The sequence below is a fragment of the Martes martes genome, assembly GCF_963455335.1.
Source record: "Martes martes genome assembly, chromosome: 15".
NCBI classification, from domain to species: Eukaryota; Metazoa; Chordata; class Mammalia; order Carnivora; family Mustelidae; genus Martes; species Martes martes.
Window position 1 is genome coordinate 57,663,095 of NC_137903.1, and position 21,203 is coordinate 57,684,297.

The 21,203-nt window shown below is 42.2% G+C and overlaps 1 protein-coding gene across 1 annotated transcript in view; it reads left to right on the forward strand.

Annotated features, from left to right (window-relative positions):
* Positions 1–1,612: 1,612 nt before the first annotated feature.
* Positions 1,613–21,203, forward strand: part of AHCTF1 (AT-hook containing transcription factor 1) — an 80,671-nt gene continuing 61,080 nt past the window's right edge. The window contains exons 1-4 of the mRNA XM_080824045.1: positions 1,613–1,906; positions 4,926–5,037; positions 15,674–15,798; positions 18,644–18,897. Of these exons, the coding sequence (XP_080680171.1) occupies positions 15,681–15,798; positions 18,644–18,897 (372 nt within the window). The 5' untranslated portion in view covers positions 1,613–1,906; positions 4,926–5,037; positions 15,674–15,680. The remainder of the gene's footprint in view (positions 1,907–4,925; positions 5,038–15,673; positions 15,799–18,643; positions 18,898–21,203) is intronic.

Below are 21,203 nucleotides of genomic sequence, written 5' to 3' on the forward strand. Positions count from 1 at the left end.
CCCTCATCACAGTTAAGAAAGGATCCTCAGAACTACCGGGGGAAATAAAATAGGACAAGTAGGATTGGTCCAGATTATAGATAACCATACAGAAACCATTCTGCTGATAATGATGAAAGGAAAGATTAAAATCTGATTTTGAAGGCTGATTGATTAATCTGTGTAAGTATGAGGAGAGAGACTTGAATTTTACAACTGGCAGCCCCTTAGACAAAAGTTACCAGAACTCTGTCTAACGAACGAATCAGTCAATTCTCTAATCCAGTCCCTCTTGCTCTAAAGATTATTGAAGCCCAGAGAGGTCACTTGATTTTCCTAATGTCACACAGCTTCAGGAGCAGGATACCAGAGTTAAGAACTCAAGATGTTCGGTACGCATGGATTGAGCACAAAATGGTGCCAAAGAAAGTTAAGTGTACAATGGGGATCAAGGGCACGACACAAATCAGCACATTTGCCAGGGGGATTTTTGTTTGAAAAGGTCTATTTAAAATAATTAAGACAACCAACCAAAACCCCTTTGAATTCCAGGTTAGCCCAACACCTTTGTAAACAAATACGTTGTTACGTTTAGAGGTTGCTGTCAACAAAGAAACACAAATTACAGGAAAAAAAGAAATTACATTTTTAAAGGGAGCATATCTCAAAAAACACATGGGAGAGGGTAATAGAAAAGGACAAGCTTTCCTGATAACAGAAGCGGCTGCCACAATCTTCCCTCCACCTCATGTTATAATCCTTTTATTTGGTATTTACTATCAGGGACATAGTGGACATCTCCGTGTTTGAAACGCGTTTGGTGCTGGGACTAGCTTCAAAGATACTAACAACAAATTAAAGAAATTCCGCAGTGAAACCCTACAGCGACCAAAACGGTGACTAATTTGGGGTAAAACGACGAAAAAGATTAGACTAGGCGGCGTGACACCTGTAGCCACGAAAGCAAGCGCGGGTATTTAAAAATAAGTAAGAGTCAGAAAAGGGTTTCCCCAGACTGCCACCTTGGGCACGAAGAGTCCGAGCACAAGGAACGAAAACCACCGAGGCCCGACGCGCCCGCCATGGCAGCAGAAGCCAGCCCGGCGCAGCCAGCTATATCTGCCAGGGATACACGCTAACGTGGCGGCCCCTCTCCCGCCACAGGGGGACCCTCGCCCCGCCCGCGGATCCCGGAGGCCCCGGCCAGAGACTACCACTCCCGGTTCCACGCGCGGACGCTTGCCGGGCCGCCGCAGCGGGGTGGCGCGCAAGGCATCGCGGGATTTGTAGTTTCCTCCCGCCCCCAGCAGCTCTCTGGAGGCGGGGAGATCCTGTTTTATGTAAATGACCCGCGGTGCCAGGCGGACTTCCCTTCCCTCCCCCTACCTTCTCCTGCGAGAGTTTGAAAATTCCCGCGGAGCCGGCGCCCAGACCGGAACACTCGCGAGAACTCAGGTCTCCGCACCGCGATCTCTTTTCCGGCGGCTGTCCTCCCTCTGCGCCCTCCCTCCGCGCCCACCCCCCCGCGCCCCGCCCCTCGGCGCCCCGCCCCACCCCGCCCCACCCCTCCCAGGCTTATAAGACTTGGTCGGTCCGCCCGCGGTAATGCTTAGAGCAGGCCCGGCGCCATCAGTCTGTAGGAGGCAGAGTCGTGGGCCGGAGGACCCGGAACGGCGGCGCGGGCGGCGTCGGAGTCGCGGATCCGCGCGTCGGACTGCAGCCGGCGGAGGCGCCTCAAGGGCTGTGGGTCTGCGGCGGCTGGCGAGGTCGCGGGCGGAGGCTGGAGGTGCGGCGGCGTGCGCGCCCTGCCTGAGGCGGCCGTGTCTCCCGGGAGATGCTGTGACGGACCCGCGCGGGAGGAGCTCGCGCGCGGCCTTGCGCCCCCTGCACTCGGCGGCCGGGGCCGTCGGCCGCCCGCCCTGCGCAGGTAGGGAAAGGGCGGGAGGGGCCGGGCTGGCGCGCGAGGGCGGGTCCGCGCGGCCTGGGCCGCAGGGCCGCGGGCCTCCCTGCGTGGGGCCGGGGGCCGGGGTGCGCGGCGCGGGGGCGGGCGGCCGGGCTCGCTGGGCCGGCGGCGGGGGAATGCGGTTGGCGGCGGGGGCGGCGCTCCCGGGGGAGGGGGCCCCCCCAGGCAGCGGGTTACATAACCACCGGCCGGCGGCACATGGCGGCTGAGAGGCGTTGCGGGTACCACCCCCTGCGCCTTCCGCGCCGCTGGCCGGGCCCGCACGCCGCGCAGGGGGGCCGGGCCCGCGGCATGCCCTGGGCGCCGGGCTCCGGAGTGGTGGAGACCTTGGCCGGCCTGGCCCTGAGCGAGCGCACCGGGCCGTGGAGCCGGTCTTTCGTCGCCGTGTGCTCCACATGCTCCTGGGCCTGGCTCGGGTGAGTCCGGGCCGCGGGAGGGGTCGGGGCGGGAGTGGAGAGTGCGGCGATTTGGTCAGCACGTCTTGGGGTGGCTATCGTCTTCCTGGCCCCCCGAACTTGAGGACGATCACTTTTGTTACTAGTTGACTGCTGGGCTGTGGGGGAGGTTAGTTGATTCTCAGCGCCAACGAGGTCCGTGCTCACTGTTATCTTTTTTCAAATACCGTTTGAGAAGTATTTGGAAGAACCTGGGCCCTTTGGGGTAAAATATAGGCCTCTTGGAAACTTTAAACTTCCGTTTATTCTCAGAATATCCTAAAGAATCGGTAGATTTTGAGAACCTTTCGTGGGCTTTGACCGACTGGGTGGGAGACCAGGAATGACAAGCCCAATTTCAAGTTAATGCTGGAAGGATGTTCCAGGTGTGTTAAGTGCTATGGGAAATGTGCATTCTCTCCGTTACTCTAATTTTTGATCCTGTTTTTCAGTAACCTAGCAAAGCGTCACCGGGTCGCAGAACAGCCAAAATTATTTTAAGATGATTTTTAAAAGATTCTTCTGTAGCAATTTGGGGATGGACACATCTTCATTTAAAAGGAAACATGACATTTGTTCCTTTTTCTCCTGCTGACCATGAAAATTTACAGCACCTCCTAATTTTTCTTCAGAATGAAGTCTAACTCTCTTAGGTTAGGCCAGCAGTTTCCACGATAAGTCTCTTCTGCTTTGCAGACTCAACTACTCACATATTTATGCTTTGCCCATTCCAGAATCCTCCCCACATCAGGGCCCATTTTTCTTGAAGACGTATGTCGGTGTTCCTTTGCTCATGGCCTTCAGCCTGGAGCGCCATTCCTGCTTTATTCAAGTTCTGAAATTTCAAATCCTCCTCACTTTAAATGCCATGTTTTCTAGTCATTCTTCCATTTCCCTTTATTCCACATCATTTATACCACTGTTGTAGCATTTATTTTTGTCTGATATTCTAAGAGTTGATTATATGTATCTCCTTCTGGAAGGTAAACTCTTTGAGGTCAGGAAGTGGGTCATCTTAGTGCCCTAGAGTTCCCTGCCCAGCACAATGTTTTAAAAGTACTTGGAGATTAATAAATGTTGGAAGTAAGTTTGAAAGAGCCACTACTAAAAGAAGTTTAACTTAATAGTTTATTAGTAGAAGTTTAGAAGCTTCTGAGTCCACTGACAGCTTACACATACATCATAATTCTTTGTCTTTTTAAGAGTCACAAAGAAAGTAAAAATGCATAGAGAATGTTTTGTGGGAATGTTTGTTCAGTGTTGTTACAATATAATTCGTGAACAACTAGATGAGTTTTTTGCTGTAGTGGGATTCAGCTGCTTTTGAGGCTGTGTGTGTATCCCGCAGAACAAATTTGTGGTATTTTTTTTTTTTAAGATTTTATTTATTTAATTGTCTGACAGAGATCACAAGTAGGCAGAGAGGCAGGCAGAGAGAGAGGGGGAAGCAGGCTCCCTGCCGAGCAGAGAGCCAGATGTGGAGCTCGATCCCAGGACCCTGGGATCATGACCTGAGCCTAAGGCAGAGCCATCCAGGCACCCCTGATTTGTAGTATTCTGTGTTATAAAATCTTTCCTAGTAGTTTTGTGAATTTTATTTTGCATCTTAGTACTGAGACCACATATATTTAAAAATAAGTTGGACCCCAAACTCTGGCCAATATTGAGATTTTCTTTTTAATAAGTTTATTTTTTAGAGCTGTTTTAGGCTCACAGCAGAGTTGAGTGGTAGGTACAGAGAATGTAGTTCACACTCTCCCTGCTCCCACTCAGGCACAGCTTCCCTCCATTATCAACATTCCCCACTAGATTAGAACATTTGTTACAATTATTGAACCTACATGGACACATCATTATCACCAAAGTTCACAGTTTACATTAGGGTTCAGTCTTGGTGGTGTATGTTCTGTGGGTTTGGACAGATGTATAATGACATGTATCTACCATTATAGTGTTATCAGAGTACTTTCACAGCCCTAGAAATCCTCTGTACTCTGCCTAGTTATCCCTCACTTACTGCTAAACCTTGGCAACCACTAGTCTTTTTACTTTCTCCATAGTTTTGCTTTTTCCAGAATTGTCGTGTGGTTGGAATCATGCAGTATGTAACCTTTTCAAATTGACTTTTTTCAGTTAGTAATAATTCTGATTCCTCTATGTCCTTTATGGCTTGGTAGTTCATTTCTTCTAAAGTTTTTGTCTGTTTATTTAAGTAATCTCTCTGCCCATTGTCAGGAACCTGAGATCAAGAGTCACAGGCTCTTCTGTCTGAACTAGCCAGGGGGCCCTCGCTCACTTCTTTTTAGAACGGAGTAAATATTACATTGCCTAGACATTCTGCCATTTATTTAGCCATTCACCTACAAAAGGACGTACTAGTTGTCTACAGATCTTAATAGTTATGAGGAAAAGCTGTGATAACATCTATGTGCAGTTTTTTGTGTGGACATGTTTTCAGCTCCTTTGGGTAAATACAAAGGAGTGTGACTGCCGGATCGTATGGTAAGAATATGTTTAGTTCTGAAAGAAACTGCCAAACTATCTTCCAGAGTGGCCGTACCATTTTGGATTCCCACCAGCAGTGAAGGAGAGTTCCTGTTGCTCCACATCCTCACCAGCATTTGGTGGTGTCAGTGTTCCGGATTTGGGCCGTTCTAAAAGGTGTGCAGTGGTGTCTCTTTGCTTTGAAATGCATTTCTCTGATGACATATGAAATGGAGCTTCTCATGTGCTTACTTGCTATCTGTGTATCCTCTTAGTGTTTGCTAAGGTCTTTGGCCATTTTTTAATTGGGTTGTTTGTTTTCTTGTTGGCTTTTAAGAACATTGAGTTTTTAAAAATTGATTTTATTGCTTAACTTGTCTATTTCTATTCCCTGTGATGAGTATCTTTGCTGTCCTAATATACCATGTTTTGGATCTATTAGTTGCAAGGCATTGTGACTCTGGAATTCACAGGAACAAGACATGATTTTTGCTTTTTAGGAATTCATACTGTGGGGGGTGGGAGGACAGACAAACACAAGTAACAAGTTTCAAAAATAATAGTTATGACTGCTAACCTAAAAGTGGAAAGGGGTGAGCTCAGAGATGAGATTAAGTGGGAAAGGATGGGTCTATGCAGACCACACTGGGAATTTAGTTTTTGATGCATGGGGTTTTGGCATATAGAGATGAAAGGGGGAATAGCATAAAAGAATGAAAGTGCTGGGCAGTAGCAAACTTCTGATGAATTTGGGAGACAGCCCTGTAGAGATAGTCTGGAGCTGCCATTCATTTCCTGTGGCTGAGGATATTGGTTTTTATATGCAGTAGGGAATCATTGAAGGGTTTTGAGAAAAATGACATAATCCTTTTGTGGTATCAAGAAGATGAACAACATTTTTATTTCAATGGCAGCCAGCACAGTGTCCTGCTCTGCCTACCTAGATCTTCAGAAGGAATTGAAACTTTCAGAGGTTGCTGATGTTGACATGTCATAAAGGCTGGGACTCTACTTAATTTTGTACAAAACTGAGCAGAGCTGCCTAGCGTATATTTGTGAACATACATGTCTATATGAGATGTTCTTTCTAATAGTATAATTTTTCAGAAGGTCTCTTCACTGTGTTTAAAATGTTAAAATTCATACTGTGAATTGTGATTTGTAAGGTCTTGAAGCCAGTTTTTGCCCTGTGGATTCAAAGGCTAACTTGTGAATTTGAAAAACTCTCTTTCATTCACTGAGCACTTTTTTTAAACTCTTGTGCCAGGCCCCATGATAAACTTTAAGAGTTAGAGAGAGAGGTATTCACATTATCTAGAAGCTTGGGTGTGATATGAAGATGGAGTAGAGAAGTACAACATTACATGTACTAGTAAGCGGTAGAACCAGGACTTAAAGCCATTTTAATTCAAAGTTTGTGCCTTTTCTAATACTCTGGATGGAACCTGCGGTTATTGTTCAACTTGTTGTTTCTCACACACTAAGAGCTTTGAGAAATTCTTTTTCCTCTTGAAATAGCGTCAGTTTGAGGACACAGCCGAATTCCAGAGGTTCTAAAGGGGTAAATTCCTTTAGTTATGTAGAAGCTAAGTCTAACTTGCAGGACCAAGAAGTGAATTATAATTGTTATTGTAATCCTAAGAAACAACTGAATGGAGAAGGGAAATGGGGAGATGAAAATAGAGGAGCACTTAGAAGAAAGCTGTGGTTTCAGCATTCCATTTTTGTGTGTGGAGCATTTTACCATATGATAAGCATTTAGTATTGGTTGAATGAATTAAGAAATAGACTCAGAATTGATAAACTGATTATCCATTGAATGTGAGAGATTAAACAGATCACTAAGGAAGTTAACAGCTTCAAGGATTCAAAGTTCTAGAGTCTTTAAATTTAATCTCGAAGTGTCTAAGGATAGCACTAACTTAACATCGTTACAGTGTTCATCTTTTGCGGAAATATTGTGTACTTGGGTTTACTATATGGTGTTGAAGTGGCTGCAGAGCATCTTGTTACTGGCCTGAGGTGGAAGGCGTCAGCTAGAGCAGAAGCGACAGTGCTTTGGAGATGTGTGACTGACCTTGGATGTACCTGTACAGAAGTCTGTGTTATGGAACTGTGACTGGGCTAGCAGAGAGAAAATCATGGATCAATTTAGGACAAGTACTTTTACAGAGAAGTTGGACCACAAGTGTGCCTGAGAACCAAGTAGTGGGCCTCTCCCCGCCGAAGACCAGCACAACCCGCCCCCAACCGCATATACTGACCATAGCGTGCTGCAGAACTTCAGCTCCAGTGGAAACCGCATCAGGTCTCTTCTAACAAGCAGACCAGAGCACATCTAGTTAAAACTCACCACATTCTGGCCAAGGTCCAAACACTGCCCACTGCAGGCTAGGAGAAATTCTGCAGAGGACTGACCTGAGGGAAAGAGCAGCCCAAACACAGCAGCACGGTGCATGCGGCACACAACAGGACACTGCCTGAAGCACCAGGCCCTGGATGATATATGGCCTCTTCATAATAAAGCCATTACAGTACTTTCAGGAACAGGAAACGTAACAGGCCTTCCTAACATACTGAAGACAGAGACTTGGACAAAATGCCAAGATGAAGGATTCATCCCAAAAGAAAGAACAAGAAAAGGTCATGGCCAAGGATCTCATTGAAACAGAGAAGTAATATGCCTGAGCCAGAATTTAAGACAACAATCAAGGATACTACTTGTGCTTGAGAAAAGCATGGAAGACACCAGGGAGTACCTTAACACAGAGATAAAAGGCCTAAAGTCTAATCAGGACAAAATAAAAAAATGCTATAACTGAGATTTGAAACTGACTGGATGTCGTGACCACAAGGATAGAAGAAGCAGAGGAACGAGTACGTGACATAGGAGGTAAAATTGTGGAAAATAATGAGGCTGAAAAGAAGATGGAAAGAAAACTCTTGGATCATGAATGTAGACTTCGGGAACTCAGTGACTCCATAACATGTAAGAATGCTCATTTCATAGGAGTCTCAGAAGAAGAATTTCATAGGAGTCTCAGAAGAAGAATTTCATAAGGAGTCTCAGAACAAAAAGAGAGGGCAAAGGAGGCAGAAGGCTTATTTGAGGAAATTATAGCCAAAAAGTTTCCTAATCTGGGGAAAGAAACAGACATCCAAATCCAGGAGGCACACAGAACTCCAAACAAAATCAACAAAAGCAAGCCAACACCAAGACACATTGTAGTTAAACTCGCAAAATACAGAGACAAAGAAAACAGCCTCAAAGCACCGAGAGGAAAGAAGTCCCTAACTTATAAGGGAAGTCACATCAGGGTAGCAGCAGATGTCGCCACAGAAGCTTGGCGGGCCAGAAGAAGGTGGCCTGGTATGTTCAACCTGCTGAATGGGAAAAATAGCTAGTCCGGAATATTTTATCAAGCAAGGCTGCCATTCAGAATAGGAGAGATAGAGAGTTTCCCAGACAAACAAAAACTAAAGGAGTTCATGACCACTGAACCAGCCCTGCAAGAAATATTAAAGGGGAGTCTTTGAGTGGGAAAGAAAGACCAAAAACAACAAAGACTAGAGGTGAACAAAAATCCTCCAGAAACAAAGATGTAACAAGTAATACAAGAACGGTAAATTCGTATCTTTCAATAATTACTCAGTGTAAATGGACTACATTCTCCAGTCAAAGGACATAGGGTGTCAGGATGGATTAAAAAAACAAGACCCATCTGTATGCTGCTTGCAAGAGACTCGTCTGAGACCCAAAGACACCTGCAGATTGAAAGCAAGGGGATGGAGAACCATTTCTCATTGCTCATGGACATCAAAAGAAAGCCAGGGTAGCCATCCTTAGATCAGACAAACTAGATTTTAAACCAGTGGTTGTAACAAGAGCTGAAGAGGGGCACTCGCTATATCATAATAAAGGGGTCTATCCAACAAGAAGATCTTAACGCTTGTCAATATTTATGGTCCCAACTTGGAAGCACCCAGATATTTAAAATAATTCGTAACAAACATAGAGGAACCATAATTTAAGTGGTGGATTTTAACACCCCACCTACAGCAATGGACAGATCTTCAAAGCAGAAAATCAACAAGGAAACAATGGCTCTGAATGACACATTGGACCAGATGGACTTAACAGATATATTCAGAACATTTCATCCTAAAGCAGCAGAATACACATTCTTTTTGAGTGCACGTGGGACATTCTCCAGAATAGATCACATGCTAGGTCACAAATCTTGCCTCATCAAGTACAAAAAGATTGAGATCGGGGCACCTGGCTGGCTCAGTCGGTTAAGCATCCGACTTCTGATCTCAGCTCAAGTCTTGATCTCAGGGTCTTGAGATCAAGCCCTGTGCTGGGCGTGGAGCCTACTTAAAATTATCTCTCCCTTTCCCCTGCCTCTCCACCCTGAGTGTGCTCTCTCTCTCTCCCCCTCTCTCTCTATTTCTAATTAAAAAAAAAGCTGATTGGGATCATACCATGGGTATTGTCCATCACAATGCTGTTTGTCTTTTTTTTTTTTTCTTGTCTTTTTTTTTTTTTTAAAGTAGGCTCTGCACCCAACATGGGGTTTAAACTCACGACCCTGAGATCAAGAGGCACACCAACTGAACCAGCCAGGCACCTCTCCAATCACAGCAGTAAGAAACTTGAAGAAATCCACAAGAAAAAAGCTGGAGAGACCACAAATACATGGAGGTTAAAAAACATCTCACTAAAGAATAAATGGGTCACCCAGGAAATTAAAGAAGAAATTAAAAAACACATGGATACAGTGTACTTGGAACCTCTTAACACTTGAAAACATAAAAGGGTTGTTTAGCCCCAGTCCCTACAGCTCTGGGTTCTGTTTCTGATGGGTTAATGCAAATTGTTGAATTTATTTTGGTGTAAGGTAACAGAATAGTAATAAAAATCTACCCACTGATAAATTCAAGATAGCAAATGTTTCACAAAACTTTCTACTTCCTTTTATTTTATTTTAGGAGGTTCTGCCCCAGATGTGGGGTTAGAACTCACAATCCCAAGGTCAGGAGTCACATATTCTACTGACTGTGTCTGCCAGGCACCCTTACTTCCTTTTGTTTTAGATTAATTGTGGATTTATAAACTTTAACTTCAGGTTTTCCTTCAAATTAGGCTGCTTTTTTACAATTTAAAAATTATTATATTTTGGAATTTAGTGATTAAGTCAAATGGCTCTGTGTACCCTCTGAGATCATTCTTGTCCCTTGAGTTTTCTCTTTCTAGACCATTGAGTACCCCCTACTCTGAAAGTTTTTATTCCCATATGTCAGTTTTCACCTCAAAATCATTATCTTTTGGTGTTAGCCATTGAAGCAGTTTTCCCCCCTCAAAAAAGTGTTGTATGCCGTGCTTCTCAGAATAATAGTACTGGGGATGTAAAGATGAGGCAGGGTGCCCGAAACTATAGGGCAGACATGGTGTCTAATTTGAAGTCTAATTAATGTCCAGTACATGGAAGTTGCTTCATAGATTGTAGCTTCCTTCCCCTCACCACTTATTTTAGGGTGGGAATGCCTTCAGATCTTTTATTCATCTATAATTTCCCATTTCTGTATCATACTGAGGAGGAGTTGTTTTTTTTCTTCCCAGCAGGGATGGCTAAATTATCTCAGGACATTATCAAAATTTTGTAATTTTCCATCTGGTATCATTTTCACAGTGATTTGAAGTGTTATTTTTGTCATAAGTGGAATAGTTCAGCCTCTGGTCTCTTGATTTAATTGATCTGTTTCTCTGTTTTGTTGTTTTTTGTTTTTGCTTTTTTCTTAATCTCACAGAACCAGCTTTTTGTTTCATGGATTATTTTCAACTATGATTTTTCTGTTTTGTTTCATTAAATTCAGTTCTTTCATTCCTTTCTTCTGTTGATGGTTTAATTTGTTCCTTTTCTAGTTTCTTAAGGTGGAAGCTTAGGTTACTGATAGGAGATCTTCCAGTTGTTTAGTGCTATGAATTTCCCTCTAAACACTGCTTTAAGCTGTATTACACAAATTTGGGTAGGTCATGTTTTCATTTTCATTGAGTTCAAAATACTCTTCTTCCTGAAGGAACTTCTTCGACATTCCTTGTACTGCCTATCTGCTGGTGACCTTCTTTTTCACTCTTGAATGTTGAAAGGTCTTTATTTTGCCTTCATTTTTAAGTGATATTTTCACAGGGGATAGAATTCTAGGTTGACAGCTTTTTTTTTTTCTTTCATAACTTAAAATATATTGTGTTCACTGTCTTCTGGCTTGCATAGTTTTCCACGAGAAGTCTCTTGTCATCCTTGTTCATCTTTGCAGTGTGATAACTTTTTAAGATTTTCTCTTTGTCCCTTGCATATGATATATTTTGTTCCAGTTTTAGTATATGTACTGCTGAAGTGAGCCCAAGTATGCTGTATTTTGGTGGCATTTCTTCATGTGCCTTGTGCCTGAGTTGTATTGGCCTTTTTGGATTTGTGGGTTTATAGTTTCATCAGATTTGGAAACTTTTGACCATTAGTTTTTAAATATTTCTGTCCTTTTTTTTTTTGGAGATTGTTGTTATATATTAGGGCACTTGATATTGTCCCATAGGTCATTGATGTTCTGTTCTTTTCCTTTTTGCCTCAGCCTTTTTTTTTTCCCCCCATGTGCTTCGTATTAGATAGTTTCTACTGTGGATGTTTAGGTTCAGTAATACTTTAAGTGTCTGAATCCCATTCAGTATTTCTCATCTCTAGACGTTTGATTTGGTCTTTTTTACATCTTCTGAATCTTTTCTTAACAGGCTTGTACCTTCTTCTGTCTTCTTGGACAGAGGTATTATGGCTAGGATAACTGATTTAATGTCCTCATCTAGTAATTCTAACTTCTGTGTTATTTCTAGGTCTATCTCTCTCTCTCTCTCTCTTTTTTTTTTTTTAAATGGGTCATTTTTTTCTTCCTTTGCATACCTGGCAATTTTTGATTGGGTACCAGATACTGTGAATTTCACTTTCTTTATTACTGAATATTTTTGCATTCCTTTATATTTTCTTGAGCCTTGTTCTGGGGTGCAGCTAAGTTATTTGGAAGCACTTTGATTCTTTTGAAGCTTGCTTTTTCAGACAAGACCAGAATGACCTTTAGAAAAGGGCTAATTTGGGGGCACCTGGGTGGCTTAGTCAGTTCAGTGTCTGCCTTCGGCTCAGGTCATGATCTCAGGGTCCTGGGAATAAGCCCCACATTGGGCTCCCTGCTCAGTGGGGAGTCTGCTTACCCCCTGCCTCTCCTTCTTGCTTGTGTTCTCTCTCGTTTTCTCTCTCTCTCAAATAAATAAAATCTTTTCAAAAAGGGGGAGGTAATTTTTTTTCCCCCACCACTGAAGCAATCAGTACCTTTCTGAGTACTCTACTCAGTGCCTCATGTATTATGAGGTTTTTCCACTTTGGAGCTATTCCTGGCCTTGTGTAAGCTTTGGGGATTGTTTCTCCTCTTTTTTTCCAATGATTCATCCCTTGGCTTCTGGTAGTTTCCTTCCATGCTTATTACATGGATCATATGAAGGTTCAGGGGACCCCACTGCTGATATCTGGAGCTCTTTTTGTGTCTCAGACTTTCTGATCGCCATTCTCCCGGAAGCCTTCTATCTGTAATCCTTTAGGACTCCCTCTAAGGGAGAGTTTATTTGTGGCAGACTGTTTTTGTTTTTTTCTAAAAATGTGCTTCGTATTTAAGGATAATTCCAGGGATATATAATTATATGTTGACAGCAATGTTTGCTTAGAATTTTGAAGATATTCCAGACTTCTGCCTTCCACTGTTGTGGAGAAGTCATTTCTTTTTATTTATTCTACCTAGGATTCACTGTTCCTCCCAATTCCAGAGAATTGGTGTGGTCTCTACAGATTTGGGAAATACCTTTTAGAATATTGATTCTTCCTTTTTTTTTTCTAAGATTTTATTTATTTATTTGACAGACAGAGATCACAAGTAGGCAGAGAGGTAGAGAGAGGGGGGGAAGCAGGTACCCTGCTGAGCAGAGAGCCATGTGCGGCCCTTGATCCCAGGACCCTGAGATCATGACTTGAGCCAAAGGCAGAGGCTCAACCCACTGAGCCACCCAGGTGCCCCAGGCTTTTTTTTTTTTTTTCCTCAATAGATTTTTTTAATTTGTCAGAGGGAGAGAGAGCACATGGGCACAAGCTCGGGGAGTGACAGGCAGAGGGAGAAGCAAGCTCCCACTGAACAAGGAGCCCAGTGTGGGACTTGGTACTGGGATCATGACCTGAGCTGAAGGCAGATAATTAACCAACTGAGCCACCCAGGTGTCCCTAGAATATTGATTTTTCCTTACTATTTAGTGTTATATTTTGAGGGATTCTGAATAAACATGTTAGATCTTCCTCCTCTCTTGCCTATAACTTTTTTTTTAAGATTTTATTTTTAAGTAGTCTTACACCAATGTGGGGCTTGAACTCAACGCTGAGATCATGAGTCAGGTCCTCCACTGACTGAGCCAGCCAGGTGCCCCTCTTGCCTGTAACTTTCAACTACTTCTTTCTTTGCCTCTCTGTCCTACATTCTCGAAGAGTTTGGGGATTCTCTTTCTCTTCCTCGTATGCTGTATTACTTGTTTTTTGAGTTTGTTTTTGTTTAAGTAGGTACAAGAGAACTATTTGTTGAATGGAGACAAAAGAATATTTGTAAGTTATAAAGAATCATGATGCAGTGATTACCTGCCTACTCACCATAAAAGTTTTAGAAAAAGGGCATTGGAGTTCTTCTGTATTCCTTTCCATTCCAGCCCCTTTCCCTCTTCTCAAAGTAACTACTATTATGGTTTTTGTGTTTATTGTTTCCTTGCTTTATTCATAGCTTTGTTACATATGTTTGTGTTTTTAAGTATTATTTTCTTAGTTTTATAGCCTTTTAAACGTTACGTGAATATCATTTCTGTGTATATTTTTTGCTCCTTTTATTATTATCACACTGACATTTGTCCATATTGTTGCATATTGCTGCAATTCTCATTACTCCTTTGAGGTTTTTTCCCCCATTGAGTTTTGTTTTTTTTTCTTTTCCCCATTTTATTTATTTATTTATTTATTTGGCAAAGAGGGAGAGACAGCGAAGGGGGGAATACAAGCGGCGGGGAGTGGGAGAGGGAGAAACAGGCTTCCCGCTGAGAAGGGAGTACAATGTCGGACTCCATCCCAGCACCCTGGGATCATGACCTGAGCCAAAGGCAGAGGCTTAAGGACTGAGCCACCCAGGCACCTCCCCCCCATTGAGTTTTAAATTTTACTTAATTTTTCATTCCAGGAGTTCTGTTACTTTTTTCAAATCTATTTGACCATTTTTCATTATAATTTTTAAAGTTTCTTCCTCACTAGCAAGCTAGATCTTTGAGTTCTTTACCATATTAAACATATTTTCTGTTCTCTGATTATTTTCAATATCAAAAATCTTTGATAGATTGATTCTGCTGGCTGGCGATCCTTGTTATAGTTTGTTATTTTGACTGTGAGTCATTTTCTTTGGAATTTCATCTTTGAGAACTCTGAGATTCTGGAGACTATTTGGTGGTGTCTGTGGGTTATGTAGAGCATTACTAACCTGAGAATAATTTATAAAACATTGCTGTCTGAGTATTGTCATATATCATAGCTTGAATTCTGGCCACCACTTTGTGTGAAGGGAAATATTCTTTTTCTGAGCAGATACCTCTAGCCATGGCCAAAAGGAGCAGCATTATAGCTCCCTGTCCCACACAGTGGGTGCTTCTCTCACTGATTTCTCACTGATTTCTCTCACTGATAAGGCTAATGGTATAGCCTTATGGAGTTGAATGGCACGGGGAGGAGGCTCTTCTTTGTATGCCTTGGCTCTGTTAGTCCATAGCTTTTTCTTCTGCCTCTATGCTTCTCAAGAGTCTCAAAGTCAGAGACCACCAGCATTGGATTTGGTAGCCAACCCTCCAGGCCCAAGCCAGCTTAGAGGTTTCCAAAATTCCTGCTCTCTGCTTTTTATTTATTTTTTTTTTTTTAGATTTTATTTATTCATTTGACCGACAGACAGAGATCACAAGCAGGCAGAGTGGCAGGCAGAGAGAGGGTGGGAAGCAGGCTCCCTGCTGAGCAGAGAGCCCGATGTGGGGCTCGATCCCAGGACCCTGAGACCATGACCTGAGCTGAAAGCAGAGGCTTAACCCACTGAGCCACCCTGGTGCCCCCCTGCTGTCTCTTCATGTTTGGCTCTATCAATTCATTCAAAAAAGTATTTTAACCATCATTTTTGGTTATTTACAATAGAAGGGTCATTCCAGGAATCTAATCTTCTCTATAGTGGAAGCAAAAGATATATTTTGATTTTTTTTTCTTCTATCGAATTAAAGACACATCCCAGACTTGATTCTTGAGATAACTGTGTTTGGACCTTTTTTTATGGACTTTCTTCCCTTTGACTATAGCAGTAGTTTTTCTAAAATGCATCAGTTCTTCCTGTTTGTGTGTGAAGAGTTCTTTGAGAGTAGGTCAGGCAATAAGATTAATGGCATTGAACCAGTTTTCAAACAATTTAGGGAATCATGTATATCCTTAGGACATCTGGCTTAATAAATCTATACTCTCCTAAAGCTGTTGGGAAATACTTTTTTAGGTGGGAATACCTCAGACCCAGAAGCACATAAAGTGGGTTTTATCATCAGATTTTAGTTTTAGCTTATTTACTTTTGTGTGGTGGCATTTTCTTTTTTTCCTTCTGGCTAGAGATAATCAAGTATATTATAGTACAAATATATCGTAATAATATTATCTTTTAAAAATACTTACAGTGAAAGTATGCGAGGCTTAACAGCAAAAGTGACTAGTGGTCTTCTGCCCTTGCCAGAAGTGAGTCTTCAGGCCCTCGAAGATGAAGTATCAGTGGAATCTGTGCTTCAGGGAAAGATTGCTGCAGGTACGGTAATGTCGCTGAAAACTTAGATGTGATTGATTTGTAAGCTAATGAGCATGTATTGTAATTTTTTTACTGTCGGAGAAAAAACAATATTTGGTTATGGTGGTCTTATATAAGAATAGAACATCTACAGCTAGTTATGTAATAACATCTGTATCCTCTCAAACACGTTTTCACTGAATCTTGGGATGGTTATTTTTCATTTTTCCTTATGGAAAATGTTGTATACTTTGTATCTTTCAGTGTTGGATATTTATATTTAGAAAGTAGAAATAATACACAGCTGGGTTTTTTTGTTTTTTGTTTTTTTGTTTTTTTTGTGTGTTTTTTTTTTTTGAGAGGGGCTGGTGCTTATGTGCACCAGCCAGGGGTGGGGGAAGGGGGAGAGAGAGACTCTCAAGCAGGCTCCGCACCCAGTGCAGAGCCTGGTGCAGGGCTTCCATCTCACAACGCTGAAATCATGACTGAGCCTAAATTAAGAGTTGAATGCTCAACCAGCTGATCCTCCCTGGCACCCCTGTTATTTCTTTATGATCCATCAGTAAGTTTTATTGGTGGTGAATTTGGATTAGAATCTAAATAGTCATTATAACAATCTGATTGCAGGGCCATAGATAATACAAAATCAGAAAGTCTTGTGTTTTTTTTTTTAAGATTTTATTTACTTACTTGTCAAAGAGGGAAGCAAGGAGAGAGAGAGAGAGCACAAGTGGGGCGAGCAGCAGGCAGAGGAAGAACTAGGCTCCCTGGTGAGCAGGGAACCCGATGCGGGACTCAATCCCAGGACTCTGGGATCATAACCTGAGCCAAAGGCAGATGCTTTATCGATTAAGCCACCCAGGCATCCCAGAAAGTCTTGTTTCTTAATTCCACTAATCTGAACAAGATTCTAATGTGTGGTTTGATTATATAATGCAGCAGAAAACCATACCAGAGTAGCCATTAAATTGTGGATTTCAGTCTAGTGAAAGATCTTGCAGGAGACTTCTGAAAATGAATTTCACAGCTATCCATCCTAGCAGGTAGACAACAAAACTTATCAGTCATTTAGCTAGTTATAGTGCTACCCTCTTGATTATTAAAAGTAGTAACAGTGCTTACTGTATACCAGGCACTGTAACAACTTTTCATTGAGGTATTAGAACCTTACTGTTCTGTGTGGCTAAGAATCAAATATCCCAGTTATACAGGCAGCAAGTTGTGAAAGTGATTTTTGAATCCCACGTATTCGGGGCCTTCATTGTGCCATGCTATTTCCTTAAACTAGGTAGCTGCCCTTACAGTGTAGTACATCCAGCTGTGTACTTAGATGCACGGTAGACATCACAAATTGAAAAGTAACCACCAGTCATGTAGCCGCTCAAGGGAAAATTCGAGTCTGTTCTTGATTCCTGTTTTACTTACCTCCCCATATGTTATTCATCAATAAGCCGGTCCTTTTAGTCCTGTCACTGAGCTGAATCTCCACATAAATAAAGTCAGTCCACTTGTGTTTATTCACAGTCACTGACCAGGCAGAGGGTATTCTCCTCCGGTGTGGACCCTGTGCTCCCCCTTATTGTCCATTTTCTGCTTAGCAGCTAGAGTAACATTTAAAAACATAAATCAGGGCGCCTGGGTAGCTCAGTTGGTTGAGCGACTGCCTTCTGCTCAGGTCATGATCCCGGACTTCCAGGATCGAGTCTCACATTGGGCTCCCAGCTCCTTGGGAGCCCTCTGACCTTCTCCTCTCTCATGCTCTCTCTCACTCATTCTCTCTCAAATAAATAAAATCTTTAAAAAAAAAATAAAATAAAAACATAAATCAGATTGCTTAAAAACCTCCCAGTTACTTTATATTTTATACATAATAAAATCCAAACATGACTAGTAAGGAGTTAAGAAGGGCTTCTGATATTTCCTATTGTTACACTAGTTATTTCTTCTCAGAGTTTGAACTCTTCGGGGATAGAATCTTGTATTCCACTTCATGAGCGCCAGAGCACCTGGTTTAATCCTTGTGGTATGATGCAGTGAAAGTGTGAATTTTGGCATTAGACTCGTGATGCACTCTGGCTCTGATATCTGTACCCATGCTTTTTTTTTTTTTTTTTTTTTAAAGATTTTACTTATTTATTAGAGAGGGAGCAGGAGCAGGGTGGGTGGCAGGCAGAGGGAGAAGCAGGCTTCCCGCTGAGCAGAGAGCCTGACATGGGGCTCGATCCCAGGACCCTGAGATATGACCTGAGCTGAAGGGAAACGCTTAACAAACTGAGCCACCCTGTAGCCATACATCTTTGAGCAAGCTGTTTAACTGTATGAAAGTTTACCTAGGGGCGCCTGGGTGGCTCAGTAGGTTAAAGCCTCTGCCTTTGGCTCAGGTCATGATCCCAGGGTCTTGGGATCAAGCCCCGCATTGCGCTCTCTGCTTGGCAACGAGTCTGCTTCCCTTCCTCTCTCTCTGCCTGCCTCTTTGCCTACTTGTGATCTCTGTCTGTCAAATAAATAATAAATAAAATCTTAAAAAAAAAAGAAAGTTTAACTAAACTTATCTCTGTGTTGCCTGATTTCTGTTGAGGTGTGACAAGGAATAAATGAGATAATCTGTTTATAGCATGTATAAAGGCACCACATGGCATGGTGCCTTTACCGAATGGCTGCTTTATTACTGAGGTAATAGCTATTAATATATTTCATTAATTGGGACCACTCTATTCTATAAATGCTTAGATTTCACTTTGGAGATGATAAAGTTATATCTAATGTAAGCTGTGTATTGTATATGTAGAAGATCTAACTGCTGTTTAGTTAGGTGGTGTACATACGGTATTAAAATAAGCAACATTTTTTTCCCCCTTCCTTCTAGGGAGGAGAGGACTTGCTTGCCTGGCTTGTGGTCAGCATCTGGAGGTGGTGCACTCTCTCACAGGAGAGCGGTTGTCTGCCTATAGATTCAGTGCAGTGAGTCAACAGCCGCCCGTGATCCTGGCTCTGAAGGAATTCTCTTGGCAGAAGAGAGTCGGATTGTTAATTGGATTGGAAGAAGCAGAAGGGAGTGTTCTCTGCCTTTATGACCTTGGCGTGTCCAGAGTGGTTAAAGCAGTTGTTCTCCCTGGAAGGGTAGGTACTGGTTCAGGTCTGTGAGCTTCTGCTGCGCTCCTGCTGGGAACACAGGTGTGTTCACTTCGTGACTGTTCACTGAGCTGTACATTTATAATTTGTTTACTTTTATGACAGTGTGTTCGTTTTCATTAAAAGTTCGAGATCGAAAAGAGGTTCAAGATAGTATATTATCAAAAGACCCTAACACTTAAAATAGAACTTTCTTATTCTTGGTTAGAAAATTGCAGAGTGAAAGTAGGGATGACATCAAGTGTTCTAACATTTTCTCTAAAAAGTATCATCCGAGTCTTGTTATCCTCAGTTGTGTTTTTTGAGGACACTGAAAATTTATATTAGAATATTATGTTCATTAGTATGGCATTTTTTTGTTTTGTCTTTTTAAATTTGAAACTGTAGCCTTGGAGCACTGTGGAAGATAGGTCTTCCTTGTTGTTTAAGATTTGAATAATATTTAAATAGTGGATTTATTTATAATTTATTAATTCTAATATATGTATGCCTTCCATATGCCAAACATCTTAACCAGTAGTAAGTATAGAAGTACTTGGAATTCAGGTTGTTTCTTCAGTAGGTTTATTCCTGCTCTTCCATATGCTAAGAAAAAGTATGTGCCCTTACCAAGTGTACGCACACGTGTGAATGCAAAATGATGTAAGAGTAGAATTCTCTCTGTACATAGTGTGGAAAAAATATGTAACAAATATAGCATGTAAACAATATACAATATGGACAATATATAAGCCATATGCAAATAATATATAACATATAAACAAATACATGCATTCATATAAATGTTATGTTGTAGTCATAGAATAGCATTTTTTTAAAGTTAAGAGGGAGATAAATGTCAGAATACTATGTTTTTGCTGTTTGAGGAAACTGACTCAGTGGGCAAGTATAGGGGTCTGAAGTGGTTTATAGCCTGGTTATCTTACATGTACTTGCTAGTGCAGACGTTAAGGGCAGAATTAATTTAGCAGTTTATTGAGTGCTTACTGTAGATCAACCTGTGTGCTAAATTTTGGAGATGAGTAGATACATAGAACTTGGTCCGCACTGTTGAAAAAGCTGGTAATCTAGTGGGAGAAGGCAGGTCAGAAGTTTACAGCATATGGGGCACCTGGGTGGCTCAGTGGGTTAAAGCCTCTGCCTTCGGCTCAGGTCATGATCCCGGTGTCCTAGGATTGAGCCCCGCATCTGGCTCTCTGCTCTGCGGGGAGCCTGCTTCCTCCTCTCTCTCTCTGCCTGCCTCTCTGCCTGGTTGTGATTTCTGTCAAATAAATAAAATATTTTTTTTAAAAAAGAAGAAGTTTACAGCATAAATATAATAAGTATTTTGATAAACTCAAGCACATGGAACATGGAAACAGATAGGTAATTTCTACTCATAGAGGTTGGATGTTTCACTCAAAGAGACCAGCATGTAAAAAGTCACAGTGTATGGAACATTTGGGAACTGAGCTTATTTGGAATGGCTGCGAGAGAGGGGAAATCAGAGGTAGGGTCTATAAGTGCCGAGCATTGAGATAGTAAATGGCCTTGTTTGTAGTTTGTGGCGTCTGCCTGAACTCTCTGGTGAAGTCATTTTAAAGCAGAACTCTACTGTAAGAAGCTCTTTGGATTGGAGTAGTTCAGGCAGATAAAATGGTGAGCCGAACCAGGCAAATGACCTTGGAAAGGGAGAGGATGGGGCAGATTCAGAAGGTGACATGGATAGGACCTGTTGACCATTTGGTTAAGAGTAACTGAGAAGGAACAAGAGTTTTTATTTTTTAAAGATTTTTTTTTTATGGAGTGTGTGCATGCGCATGAGCAGGAGGGAGGAGCAGAGGGAGAGGGAGAAGCAGACTCCCTCGCTGAGCAGGGAGCTTGACATGGGGCTCGATCCCAGGACCCTGGGACCATGACTTGAGCTGAAGGCAGACGTTTACTGACTGAGCCCCCAGGTGCCCCGAAACAAAAGAGTTTTAGATAACTTCCTGGTTGCTGAGTTGTGTGGATGGTTGGCATCCCATGAAAGAAGGAGAAAGGAAGGATTAGAAGAGTAGTGATAGATAACCTTCCATAGAAGTTTGGTTAACTAGTTGTTTTCTGGCTAGGGCAGAATATTTCCTCTTAAAGTCATTTGCTTTTAACTGCCTTACATTAAAATTAATTAAAGTATCATTATCAGTTAATTCATAGAGTATTTGAATGGGGAATGCAAACTGAGATAGATTTCTTAACCCCTATCTGAGGGAATTGAAGAGACTGTGCTCTAGTATTTATAGACATTATTGCCATAATTTAGAAAAGGAAGACAG